General features: G+C 42.6%; 1 protein-coding gene across 1 annotated transcript in view; it reads left to right on the top strand.

Moving 5' to 3' along the window:
* Positions 1 to 493: 493 nt before the first annotated feature.
* dock8 (dedicator of cytokinesis 8) overlaps positions 494 to 13623 on the top strand; it is a 73641-nt gene continuing 60511 nt past the window's right edge. The window contains exons 1-2 of the mRNA XM_033619213.2: positions 494 to 730; positions 11998 to 12100. Of these exons, the coding sequence (XP_033475104.1) occupies positions 678 to 730; positions 11998 to 12100 (156 nt within the window). The 5' untranslated portion in view covers positions 494 to 677. The remainder of the gene's footprint in view (positions 731 to 11997; positions 12101 to 13623) is intronic.

Genomic DNA, 13623 nt, shown 5'->3' with positions numbered 1-13623 from the left:
AGGCAAAACGCCCAAAAACATAATCTTTAAAAAAAAAAAGAAGCTCTAGATGGCTAATTCTAAGATAAGAAAAGCAAACTGATTCTTGTTTTCAGGTGATTATACACTAAAAAAGCATGCTTATATTCCATTTCTGCCAGTGTATCCCCTACATCCTGCACACTGCACCTTTCAAACATAATTTTATGTGGAGGAAGATTGTTACATTTGACCCCAGTCTCCCCTACTATTGTAGGTATTTAATTTCCTCTCATAATAAACTGGATTTGTTTTTTTGTTTTTTATTTTTTTCTGTGTGTGTGTGTGTGTGACTGAGCAGAAGAAAACTGTGACTGCCTGCTCGGTAAACTCAAAGCTTATCTCGGCAGCGAGGGAGCGCGCGTGTCTCATCCAGCGTGTCCCATCATCCCCTCCCACCCCTCGCGCCTTTCTCTCTCCCTCTCTCGTGCGCTCTTTCTCTCTCTCTCTCTCTCTCCACGGGATGGCTCAAATCAAATGCGGAAGTTTACACCCAGGAAAGCTGCTGCCGCCGCCGCCACAGCCAAGATGAGTGTTGACATGACAGTTGAGCTGTAGCGAGGAGGAGAAGTAGCGGCGTGTCGGTGACAGCGAGGCGGCGAGACCGCAGGAAAACACCGGAGCCAGCGGAGCCGCTCAACCGGACCTCACACTCACATATGGCTTCTCTCAACAGCGCTGAGCGACGGGCTTTCGCTCTGAAAATCAACAGGTACAAACGTGCTCTAGGTTAGAAATGTTGTCGTGGTGTCAAGCTTTAGTTTCAGGGAGTTGAATGTGAACTTCCCCAGAGATATGGGTGGGAGCTCTGTCTTGACATTTGGATGGGGATTCCACAGCGGAGCAGGCAGCCACATGTTGTGAATGTTAATGCTGCAGGTTGGTCCACCCTGTCCCGGAAAAAAAGGCAGCCCGGAGGACAATAAACAGCCAACTTCTCTTCAGCTTCCCGAGAAGGATTATCACAGGGCATAGTGAACTTTTGGTAACAGTGACAGCCATGTGATCAATCATGAATACATTAGTTTCTCTCATTACTTCCTCTGAAGCAGAGAAACAATGCTGCACCAAGTTGACAAATCTGTATTTTATCGGTGCTATTTCCTCCTCACGAGGATGCTGATTCTATATCTAGTGTTTCTAATATGATCATTTCCTGTGCTGGTGTGTAAGCCCTTAGAGCTGCCATGACTGAGGAGGGATGTGGTCATAGTTCCTGCTGAGACACTGACCAGGTGTGGAGGAAGTATATACATGGAAGTCTATTGTGTACCATGCCTCCTCCATAGTGCGACTCATTAAAACAAACACACTAATGCTTCCTATGATTAGTGGCACAGCCATATAACGCCTCTCCGGTACAGTATGTGCTGACCAGGCTGAGTGTGTTGTACAATATGTGCAAGATGTTCCAGCAGTTTAAAGGTGGAGGTGGAGAGATTAGCTCTGAGTTAGGAGTTATGATGTTGGATGATGAGGAGAAATATTGTTTACCCTCACAACAGTCAGCACTGTTTTAATCCCATTTGATCCTCTCTTAAAAACACTCTTAACCCAAATCTGTTCCCTTGTTTCTGCAGCTTTTACGCGCCCTCACATCTAAAACTTTATGAATGACCGTCTGACATAAGGAATTTTAATGAATCACCAGTGATGCAGTCATGCAAAATGTTTCTAAAATGGTTAAACTAGGGCTGCAAGCCATGATTTTTAAATTACTGCCTAATCTGATAACTATTTTCTTGATTTTTTTGTCTATAAAATGTAAAAAAAAATAACAGTACAAATGCCAACCACAACATCCCAATGCCCAAGATGACGTCTTCAAACTGCAGTCTACATTCAATTTACAATAATATAAAACAGAGAAAAGCAGCAAATCGATTATCTCAATAGTTGCAGATTAATGTCTGATCATCATTTCAGCTCTACTCCGAAGCATGTACTTGGTGAAATCCCCCATCCACCTCAGTGATTGCACCGTACTCTTGTCTCTAATAGCCCGGAGAAATCGTGGATCGTTGCTGTGTTGTGCTGTGTTGTGCTGTGCAGAGCTGAGCTCAGCTGCTGAGGGATGTGAGGGATCTTGGGTCACAGTCTGAATCTATTGATGAGCCAGCAGAGGGGCTGCTTAGAAGATGCTGCGCTGTATAAGCACTGGGTTTGTGGAATGTGTGGTTGCAAAGTGTTAACCAGCACAGCCAGTAAGTGATAACGCAAGAGAAAGAGATACAGTGTGTTGATAATGATTTCTCAAAATGATCGTAGCATAGACTGCTGTGAGTTGTTGTGAGGGAAATTTTAACATCAAATCATTTGTATATTGACCCAGCAACACTGAATACATATTATGTAATATAAAAATAACACATTATCTTATGTACAGCACATGTTAGGTGCACAAAATAATGTCAACATCTAATGAAAATGGACTTAGAGTTGGGTCATTTTAGGTCAAATGCCAGGTTGTGTAAGCTAAGCTATAAAGGAGATCAGACAGTCAGTGCTTTGACATGCAATTATTTTAAATATTTTTGCCTTTATTATGACAATGAACTGTTGAAAGGTAAAAAGACCCAGGTCCCATGTCCAGATCATATAAAGTAATGGACGCAGCTAGCGTGACAGAACCCATTGGTTTGTGGACTGTTTTGAAGCCCTGAGTTTGTCATTTCAGACGTAATCATCTTGGTTTTTTGGAGCCAAAAGTGACCATATTTGGACGAGAGGGTAGAATTGTAAACGAGCGAGGGGTGAATCTGACTTACAGACAGTGGTTACGACTCACAGACAGCCTGTCATGCAGGCGTCCCCACCCTTAATTAAATGATGTAAATGTAAATAAGTGAGTAATATAAAAATTCACCCCTCCCCATATAGTTGTCATGAAGGGGGAAATTAGCTTTAGAGACCAAAACCTAGCGGCATGGTGGTGCTGTGGTTAGCATTGTTGCCTCACAGCAAGAGGGTTTGTGGTTTGAACCCTGGGTGGGGGGTTTGAACTTAGGGTGGGGGAGCCTTTCTGTGTAGTCTCTCGATGTCAGCGTGGGTTTTCTGCGGGTACTCCAGCTTCCTCCCACAATCCAAAGACATGCAGGTAAATTGGTGACTCTAAATTGGCTGTAGGTGTGAATGGTTGTCTGTTTCTATAGCCCCTTTCACACTGACAGATTTTCTGCGAATGTTGGGCCGTTTTGCCGGCCAACTGCGAGCGTTTATACACACAGAGCCGGATTGGGCAGTTGATCCGAGGCGCCCAATTTTCCGCCTCGGAGGGTGGTCATATTGGCGGAACCCTTTTAGTTTAAACAGACCGAGGCGGCCTTCCGCAACAGGAGGGGTTATTGAAGGCCAATTACTGTCAGATGACAGGAATGGTGAAGAACAGGCTGATTTACTACAAAATCGCTGTCCGACTATCACCGCCTGACTAGCCGCGGCTTCCCTCCCACGTCACTGTTTACGTCACACGCTGAGCTACACGTTTTGTTACCTGCTCATGCCCGCCATTGCCCCGAAATAGGCACATTCTGTATAAACAAAAGTAGGTAGGCGGCAATTTTCTGCCCTCCCCGATTTTGTTTTTATACTGCCAATGCTGAAAAAAGACTGATCGGGCTTTCCTGCAAATCTGCACAATTCCTATCTAAAAAGGGCTTCTGTGTCAGCCCTGCGATAGTCTGGCAACCTGTCCAGGGTGTACCCCGCCTCTCGCCCAATGTCAGCTGAGATAGGTTCCAGCCCCCCCATGACTCCAAACAGGATAAGCTGTTTCAGAAAATGAATGAAAAAACGACCAAAACGGACTGTAAGCATGATTATGTCTGTTGTAAAGTTGTAAAGGCATTTTAAGATTGAGGTCTTTGCTGGACTGACTCGCTTTTGCAGCTAGCCTCAAGTGTCTGTTTGAGGAGCTGCAGTTTGTGGTACTTCTGCATTGGCTTCATTTTTCAGCCCTGGTGGTTGCTGCTTGGGCCAGACCTGCTGATGTTGTTGTTGCTGAGGTTGCCCCGATATGTGTAATTTCAAAGAATTATGATACAACATGCACTGGTCAGACAAACTGTAAAATAATCTAGCCAGTGGTCACAATTTGAAACTGAAGCATATAATATGTAGCAGGCTGGACAACCTGTTATTTGCCATGTCAACTAGTACATTCCATATTTGTAATGGTGTTACTATAGGGTTAAATAAGGAGTGTTCTTTCATCCACCCCGAAACAGTCTATATGTGCTCACAAGCAGTTCCTCTCTCGATCTCTCTATCAGGATGGAGTGTGAGGGACATCCTGCACACTGCAGACTCTATGTTGCTCCTGTTTCACTTCGCTTTTTTTCCTTGTGTATGGCAGTTTCAAATCAGGAAATGTCTGTTTCTTAATAATAAGCAAATAAAAAGGCAAAAGGGAAAGAGGTGTGAGAATATATCAGTCAAAAATGCAAAACATAGAGGTCGAGCACAGTGTTCAGTTTTGGTGAGTGGACTGAAAGGTAGCTGAACGCTTAATATTCTGCTGCTGAGCATGATGTTGCTCACTAGCATATGGTAACAGGTGTGCGGACAGCTGTGGACATGGGGCCTCTGTCGTTCAATACTCCTTAGTGGCAGGGGGAGCCGGATTGAGTTACATCTGATTTCCTGCGGGCTCTGGTTAATGACATCTGTTAACCCGCATGGCTGTTGGTGGGCCACTGAGTGATGAAATGAGTAGGGTGTCAAAAAGACGCATGGCTCCCCCCAAAAACCTTTTAATAAAAGACTTGCCCTGTGGTTAAAGGACTTAAACGCAGCTAGAAAAGTTGTGTTCAAAGTTTCTTTCGGTCACTTTTTCTTGCTCTTAGCCATCTGTGGTCTGAGTCTTGCCAAATGACTGCTGTGTTTGCGTGTGCCTCCCTCTGACAGGAAGCTGAGGCGTGATGGCGCTGATAGCAGTGAGACCCATTAAGTCTGGAGACATATGATAGTATGAGACACGCAGTGGGGGCATCCCTTTGGTCTGCTTTTCTCTTCTTGTCATGTACGCCACACAACTTTCTGTTTTCCTGTGTTTCTTTGGGGCTCAGCTGAGGAAGAAAGGACTTAAGGGAGAAAGCAGAAGCCAGAGGAGCCACCCACCTCCAGTGGATTGACTTGATAATAGTGATGATAATAGGGATAATTGTAGACTGCCTGGAAGAGCAGCATGCCTGGTGGGAGTTACGTCATGAGGCGTAAATACAGATAATCATGAGTAAAATTATAGATTTGGCTATCTGAGAGGGCTATTAATCAGAAATGTAGTCACGAGAGGCATTGAAACTGCAGTTTTAGAGCAGGATTCAATTTGAGGAATGCATTGCCAATGATTCCTGAAATGCTAACAGGAACACACCATATGCACACACAGCAAGTGCAGGCCTGCCATAGACAGCATGACGTGACAAAAAGAGGGGCCGACCTCTTTCTATAGAGAGGGGATGATGAAAGGTTTTCACTCTGGAACGTACAATGAGACTTGTTGTAATGGGAGGGAGTCTTGAGACCTTTCAGAAATCACCCAGCTCTTGATCAAAGTCTTATTTATTGTGTTTCTTCTCATTATATCACAGGTCTGAACAGGTCCAAAAGAGAAAAAGGAAGAAAAACTTAAGCAACTCCACACCCCGCACCAAGAGCTGCAACAGCTATTCAATTAACTGAGTAGTTGTCAACTACTAAATTGAATTTTCTATATTTCCACAAGAACAATATACACCAGTCACATATAAACCAGTCAAACAAACAACAACGGCTCAGACTGACAAATATGTGCAGGAGGTTACAGGAAATAGTCTGTTGCAGGTCAGTGGTTCCTTGGAAAACAATGGCAGAAGAATCAGGTCTAAGATAATTCAAATGAGGCAGCCAGACTTTGTGGAACTGACCTGCTTTGGTATGTACAACATCTGTAAAATATTCCAAAGGAATCGGCTCAAATGTAACTTTACACAAACCCATAACAGAAGGGCCCTTATTTTTTCTTGCAGCAAAATAAGAATATTGACATTTTTGCTAGCTGCAGCAGATGTATTTCTACCTGGGAGACCCAGAATCAAAGACATTGGATCCATTTCTAAATCCTTGTCAAATATTTTCTAGAGCTGCCCCAGAATAAGAATTTTCCTAGTCGTCCAGTAGTCGTCATTTAGGGCCATTAGTCAACTAGTCGCCCGCATGTTTACGATATCAATTTCATTATTAAATGATATATTTTGGGCGGGGCAACACAATGGTTTGAGTTGAAGGTGTGAGAAAGAATAGTATCAGTAACATTGTTAACACTGTGCTACATTACAGAGAAATACAAAACCGTACTAATGAACCTTCATTAATATAGGCCTATATTTTATCTACAAGTGCACGTCACACACTGAGCCAGCCGCCTGTTGATGATGTCGGCAAAGCAGTAATGATTGTGCTAAGTGGCTAATGGGCATGTAGCTACTGACATGTTTCAGATGATACGTCATGTTTGTAGTCGACCAATGAAGATGAGTTTACATATCACTTGGGTTCGTCCTTCACCTTCTCAAAATGATCCCACACTTTGGATTTCCTGCCCGACATGTTATTAACTAGCCTGTGGAATAACCGCAGGTAGCAGCCCTGGAAATTAACATGACTCCTGTCTGACTGCTGAGCGTGGCCACTTCCTGTGTCTGTCCTTTCAAATTAAATTCCCACATAGTCCAGTCATATAGAGTTAGATTTATTTTGACAAGACGCAGCTCCTTATAGAGTTTCACGTTTATATCAGTCTCCTGGCTAAAAGAGAACAGAAGGCTAACATGCTGATTTCCCAACTACTGAGAGACTCGTCTACTGGGGCCACACCAAACAGTACAATGAATGGCGACAGCTCCACTTTTTATCCAAATATTTTAGGGAAGGTCTCAAAGACAGTTTGCCAAAATGTGTAAATCCTTGCGTGCAGGTGCGTATTTTAAGAAATACTCCTCTCCCATGCTGCAGTATATAATTTCAACGCCACGGGAACATAAAACAGCTGTTTGGCAGCTGATGATATCCAGTATTCACATTAAATGACTCTCCCTAGCTTGAAGTCTCACAGCATTACTGATAGATTAGAGGTTTGTTTGACAGCTCATAAATTCTCGAAATAATGGGGTCACACACGAAGCTGCCTTATCAAATGTTATTTCATTCTGATTAATGATGAAACATTTTTTGGCCTTGTGGCCTTTCTCATTGTCTTTGAATAAGAGACAATTGATTTTCTCTCATAACCATCACTACCGACCCATGAAGGAAACCATTCATGTATTCATTTATATATGGGCCTGCTGTATTTTTTACAGCTAGTAACTATCAAAGTCTGGTTAATCAATCTACAATTCTATCTACAAAATGGCCTTGTTGTAACAAATACTACTAATAAACTAATGACTCATTATTATACTCATCAGTGCTATGACATGACATAGTAATGCTGTCATTGCTGTACTTAATGTTCATAATGTGATGTATGATGTAGTATTTCCGGCTCTTACACAAACAAACAAACAGGATGTTGGTGCCAAAAATGTGCTGAGTCTTGATGTGTTTTCACAGTGTGCCTAACGTGTCATCAGCCCTGAATTATAGCCGGAATTTGCTGTCAGTTCAGTCTTAATTCTGGCTCGGCTCCCGCGTAGCAGCTGTTTAAAGAGTGCCGTCCTCATCAGTGTTGATTACCTTTTCTAATTTTATCTCATGGAAAAAAAAGACAGAGGAAGCTGGTAATTATTGGAATCAGGCTTTTGTGTTCAGCTGGGAGAATGCTGTCTTAATAGCAGTTCAAAAGTCTGATACCAAAGGGGGCGCATTTACTGACATTTTACAATTGATTCAGAGAGCTTTAGCTTGATTTCAAGTGTATAGTTGTATGTTTACATACACACAAAATCAGGTTACTCAGAGGTATCAGGTTGCGTTGGAAATCTGACAACACGTTGCACATGCACTGAGGTAGCCTGGATACTGTAAAACTGTGTATACATGCAGCAGGTTGGTCGTCACACCTACCCTGACCTTACTGTCAAACTATGGATGATTAATGATACACTACGTGAAAGTATGTTGTAACAAAGATTGACCTCCAACATGACCATGGTGATGTTGTGATTATAGAGGTATTTTTCGGTGCACTTTTGGCTGCACTGAGTCAGACCATGCCATGTTGATTTGCGCTTCAGTTACCATTAGTTGTGCCAAGTTGCGCAGAGATAAACCATCTCCACAGTCCGGTCGAGGCACATTGACCGCCTCTAAGAGGGTTGTGGGGACATCAGAAGGGTGTCATCATCATTATTCAAGCAATAATTCAAATAACGTAAATAAAGAAACTGTCAGAAGATAGATCCAATTTGTTTTTTGTTTTTTATTGGCACTCTTGCATGACATACCCTTCAGTAATGATTGGATCTTTAGCAAAAAAGAGGTAGAGCGTCATTCCGGTGTGCCTTGGCAGCACTACAATGCCTCTGAGACATTGACAGCAAGCTTGAGGCGATGGGTGTCAGGTGTATGTTCATGCAGTGCTGGGAGAAAATTAAAAAAACTCAACAACAGTACAGTCAGGTTGTTGATAACACCAGCTGGGCAGACAGAAAATCTTCCCATTGGTTCACAAACACAAGAGCGTCATCAGTAAAAACACACCTTCAAGCAGGTAGCCCTGTTGTATGGAGACACAAATCCCTGCACTGAGTCAGATCAAATCAAGCCAAGCCAAGCCAGGACATGTGGAGGGAAAAGGGCTAGTAGTGGCTGCACTGCCAGTAAAGGACTCTGCTTCTTTTTGGAAAACAACCTTAACAGTATGTTAGGTACAGTATGTTCTCACAGTGAGACGGAATTCAATTTCTAATCACTGTGCTGTACTTTCCTCGGGTATTTAACGTAGCCTTTTATTTAAATCGTACATTTAAGATGTTGGGAATTCCCATATGCATTGCTCAATAGAGAGAGAGGTTACAGCCTATAGTGATTTGCTGCTACGGGTCTGCTCATATTTTATTTTAGGACAATATCATCACACTGAGAGAGTGGTGTTGAAGAATATGCCTCTTGGGGAATGCCACTGTGGTCATTGTCAGAGATGTCAGATCTGGAGCCCTGTGCCCCGATGAAGCACAAAAACCTCAGAAGCTGCTCTCAAGACTGAAGCAGTCAACTTCAATAACAGCTGTTTTCACAGACAGTGTCAGATCTGTATAAGGAAAAGATGGTGTTGCTTTTTCATAACTTCAGTCTTATTTCACAAAAAAGTCATGAGGACGTTGCTTTATACCAGGCTTATGACAGAAGCTGCTTTTTCTATCATGTCACCAAAGTCACCAAAATCCAAAGCTCTGTTTTTTTCTCTTCCTGACCAGAGCAGCTTTATGTAACAAAGGATGCCAAGACAGGGGCCCGTTGAAGAGAATGACAGATGCTGTGCGCCTTGACAATCTGTTTGTCTACTAGTGGTAAAATAATGTCTGCTGGGCTCTGCTTGGCAAGAGCTGATTACTATTTTACTTGCCTGGTCTTTTTATAGGCAGGCCCTAAATGTGTCTCAGTGTGTGCAAGTAAGCAGACAGCATGCGCATGCATATGCAAATATTACTTTACGTGTACGTTCTGTTATAGTATGGATTGGTAAACATGAGCTTTGAGCTTTGTCTCTCCAGTGGCAATCAAAGATATAGAGGGAGGGCACATTTTAGTGGTGAAGTGGTTGTGGGCTCAGTCTGCACACAGGGTAGGGCATGTTCCTTTTGAAGTCAAGTAATGACACGGATTTTACAGGGTTTAAATTGCCTTGGGTACAAGCTCAATACACCCACCAGACAATCTGCCCCCGAGCAAGAAAATGCGTTCTTGTTTGCAGCAATATATAACATCAGAATCACATAAATCTAAGCAGTAGCCAGTCGTATTTCAAACATGCTAAAACCAATCTGACCAAACATGAGGTGTCTGAGGCAGAAGTCATGTCTCTGGTTTGTCAATAACTCCTACAGATACAGATAAGATGGAGCTTTGAGGAGTGTCATTTGTTGAGTTGACCTGAAACTCTCTGGAGCTTTAGTTTCTTACCTGCAACTTCTTTAAGCTCCAAGGGGTTTATGTGAGTTGACACATTGCATTACTAGGAGTAATGTAAAAAGTGGGCGTGTGACGAGACTTCAGGTTGTTGATGTGCAGGTGCAAGGTATGGTGCATGTATGAAATCTGTCGACAACCAATTTCCACGTGCACAAATATACTGCTGTACAACCTGCTGAGTGACCAGCAGTGGAGGGCTGTGTTGACTGAGTAGCCTTTAGGTGTTTGTATTGTCTGCTGTGTACCTGCACGACTCCTTTATCAGGCTGCAGTCTACTCTCTGAGTTATGTAAGGGTTAAATATGAGAACTATGCAGCCTTAAAGTGACTTTTGCACAAGTTGGAGTTGCATAACAGAACTGTTGTTGCCAGTGATAAGAGTAAAAGTTGATAGTGTGGCCAAGCATACCTCTGTTTGTGGCTGCTGGGGAAATCGGCCTGTGTGTGTGTGCTGTAATGTGCTTCATCAGATTTTTTTCTTGCCCTTTGCAGCCATGTAATGTTGATTTTAAAATGACATTGGGGCAGCTATGCATGTAAATGAAATGCTGCTGCACTTCTGGACTTTGCTCTTTGTGTAAATTTGTATACCGCTCTCCCACCCATGCCTTAACCTTCCCTGGTGTTAAGTTATTGTATTGACTCAGCACGTTATGTGATTGACAGGGGGGAGGGGAGACTGAATGTGCATGAATGCCAGACTCAAATAGAGAGTGTTGTATTCATCATCATGCCCCTTTAGATTGAAATGTAAACTATCAGAAGAGCATGTGTGGACAGGAAATTTTAAGCAGCTTTTTATTCTTGGTTTGATTCAGTTTTCAGAAGTGTGCACAAAGCTGTTTCACAGACTCAACATGCTTCATGGCTATGAAGCCTCAGTGGTTTTGTCATGTGGGCATTCCTCCATTGCGCTGGCGTTTATTGGTTTGTGGTGGTAATTAGTAACAGGGTTGTCGTAACAATGGCCAAGGGGACTTAATGAACCCATGAGATTGACCACAGGGGAAGCAGTTGGGAATGTGACCCATTTACTTTAAGTCTTTGCCCTCTAACTCTCCCCCCGTGCGGCAGTGTTGCAGTAAACTGCTTGTGACACTTGCAAATGCAGAAACACATACAAATATGAACAACTTTAACACAGCACAAACAAAAGCATTCATACACACATAGTAAACGCACATGCTCACACACACAAAACTGGCCTGTCGTCATTGAACCGCAGAGAATAAGGCAGTCATTGTGTAAAGCTTGGTAGGGCTTAAATGATATGGTAGATTAATTACAAAGACATAGTGCATTTGTGCAGCGTCGCATAGAAATGAAATGTGGGCAACAAATTGGGACACTGGCTTTGTTCTTGTCATCCTCTGTTGTCCCTTCTTTTCGGAGAAGGCTACAGGCAAACTCACATAAACACAGACACATACACACCATCCCCAACTAATATATTTGAATACTACTCCATTCCTATGTCATGTTGATTTCCTGCTCGGTCTGACCCTTAAATCAGGACACTATATTTATTCCGCTGCCTGTATGGCTGCCAGCCTGACAAAGCCTTTACACAGCCAGCAGAGATGGGCAAACAATAGTTTGAATGGAATCACCATGGCTGACCAATTCAAACTAATGCGAGTAGGAACAATGATGGAATTGCTGTTGCATCTCTCATTAAGATACGCTGTGTGAATGTTGGTGGGATTGTACAAAAGGTTTTACATGAGGCTGTGGGTGTTTTTTCCTGTTTCTACATCAATATTAATCTTTAAATAGCCCACAATTATGACATACGGGTGTGTTATTCTTTGTCTCCTGAACTAAAAGCCTACCTAAATCTGTATGTGTTTCTGTGTTTTGTTCCAGGCACTCTTCAGCAGAGATCAGACGTCACTTCAGTGGGAACTATGGCTTTCAACACAGCCGAACCAACTCAAACGCTTCGGCTTCAGCAGTGTGCCTGACTGTGGTGAGTTCCCTTCTATTAAAAGATACCTTGGCTTTTGGAACTCAGTCATTTTTACCCAGCAGGTATTTGTCACATCATCCAGGGTATGTACCTATGATTGATTCTCTGCCACCTAGAAAAAAAGGGTTGTTAATTACTTGCATGCTATCATGTGCTGCTTGCTGCAGGCAGGTTTCAGAAAGGAAAGTAAGCAATGTGAGACTTTGTCTTTAACTTAAAGGTGGAGTCGGGTAAAGATGGTTGATTGTTGAGTCTGATTTTCAGGCTGTCCAATACTGACACTTTGGGGTTGGTATTCGAACCAACCCCCACCCCAAAGCGCCTTATTGTATTTGACGACCTAGAAATGGGAAACAACATTAAATATTTTTATCCAGAATCACCTACTTTGCCTTCAAATGTGCAATGTAATCTTCTGCCAGCAGGGGTCTTTCAGTCAAAACAATAACAAAAGATCAGTGCAGTCAGTTTCTCCCGGTCCAGAATTCTTCTGTGTTAATAGTTCAGGAGGTTTTAACCAGGAACCAAATTATCCGCAGAAGTCTCATTATCTCTGAAACAAAAGGACCAGGTGACTTAAACTCATTGAAGCGCTGAATATAGCAGTTTTACGTTAAAAATCAGTGTCTCTCCGATGCCTGGTGAGGTTGCTAGCCCAGCTCCTGCTAATGCGTGCTCACCTTTTTCCCCTGGAAACCTACGATCCAGACGTTCAGGAGGTTTTTAGTGGGATCACAATTATCCATAAAGGTCTCTGTCTTTCCAAAACAGACAGACTCTGTAATTTAAATGGATAAAAACAATGAATTAAGTAGTTTTGTGTTAGAAATAAGTGTTTCTCAGATGCAGTTTAGCACGGCAGGGGCTGGAGCTGAGCTGCTGCTAATGTTTACACAGCATTTTTCTCTGTTAACTTAAAATCCAAACATTAGATGACGAAAATCCTTCATCCAATCAAAGCATATAGTTAAAAATGACCAAGATATAAAAAGTGAATCATGAAAATGTGGCATAAAACTGGATAAAAAGTCAATTCATGACAGCTTCCGGCAGACAACCACAACCCTGATGCATAGAGATAGGACGCCACTGACAGGCAATGGCAACCAATTGACGAGAACCTTGTCCTTGATTGAAATGACAGGTTTCTCTGGGTTTGAGCATTATTGGCATTATAATGTACTAGAGATGCACCGATCCAGCTTTTTCAGTTTCGATACCAATCCCGATGCTGTGGCTTTGAGTATCAGCCGATACCCGATACCGATCTGATACCATGGTTGACCTAAAAAGCTATATACCTTTACACGTAGAACAGAAAAGACTAGAGGCATCAGGCATTGATGGCTACACAGTTCTCTCCTACGATAAAGTGAAACAAGATGAAACAGATCAATGCAATTATGAACTATTTATTTTTAACAAAAATAAACAATCGTGCAACAGCAGTTGAAATAGTGTGAAAAACCTCCACACAGCAGATTCTCTCCTTCGCTCCATGACGTATGACGTAGCTTGCGTCG

This window comes from Epinephelus lanceolatus, chromosome 9, assembly GCF_041903045.1.
Source record: "Epinephelus lanceolatus isolate andai-2023 chromosome 9, ASM4190304v1, whole genome shotgun sequence".
In the NCBI taxonomy this organism is placed as follows: domain Eukaryota; kingdom Metazoa; phylum Chordata; class Actinopteri; order Perciformes; family Serranidae; genus Epinephelus; species Epinephelus lanceolatus.
This window is presented reverse-complemented; position numbering and strand designations above follow the sequence as displayed.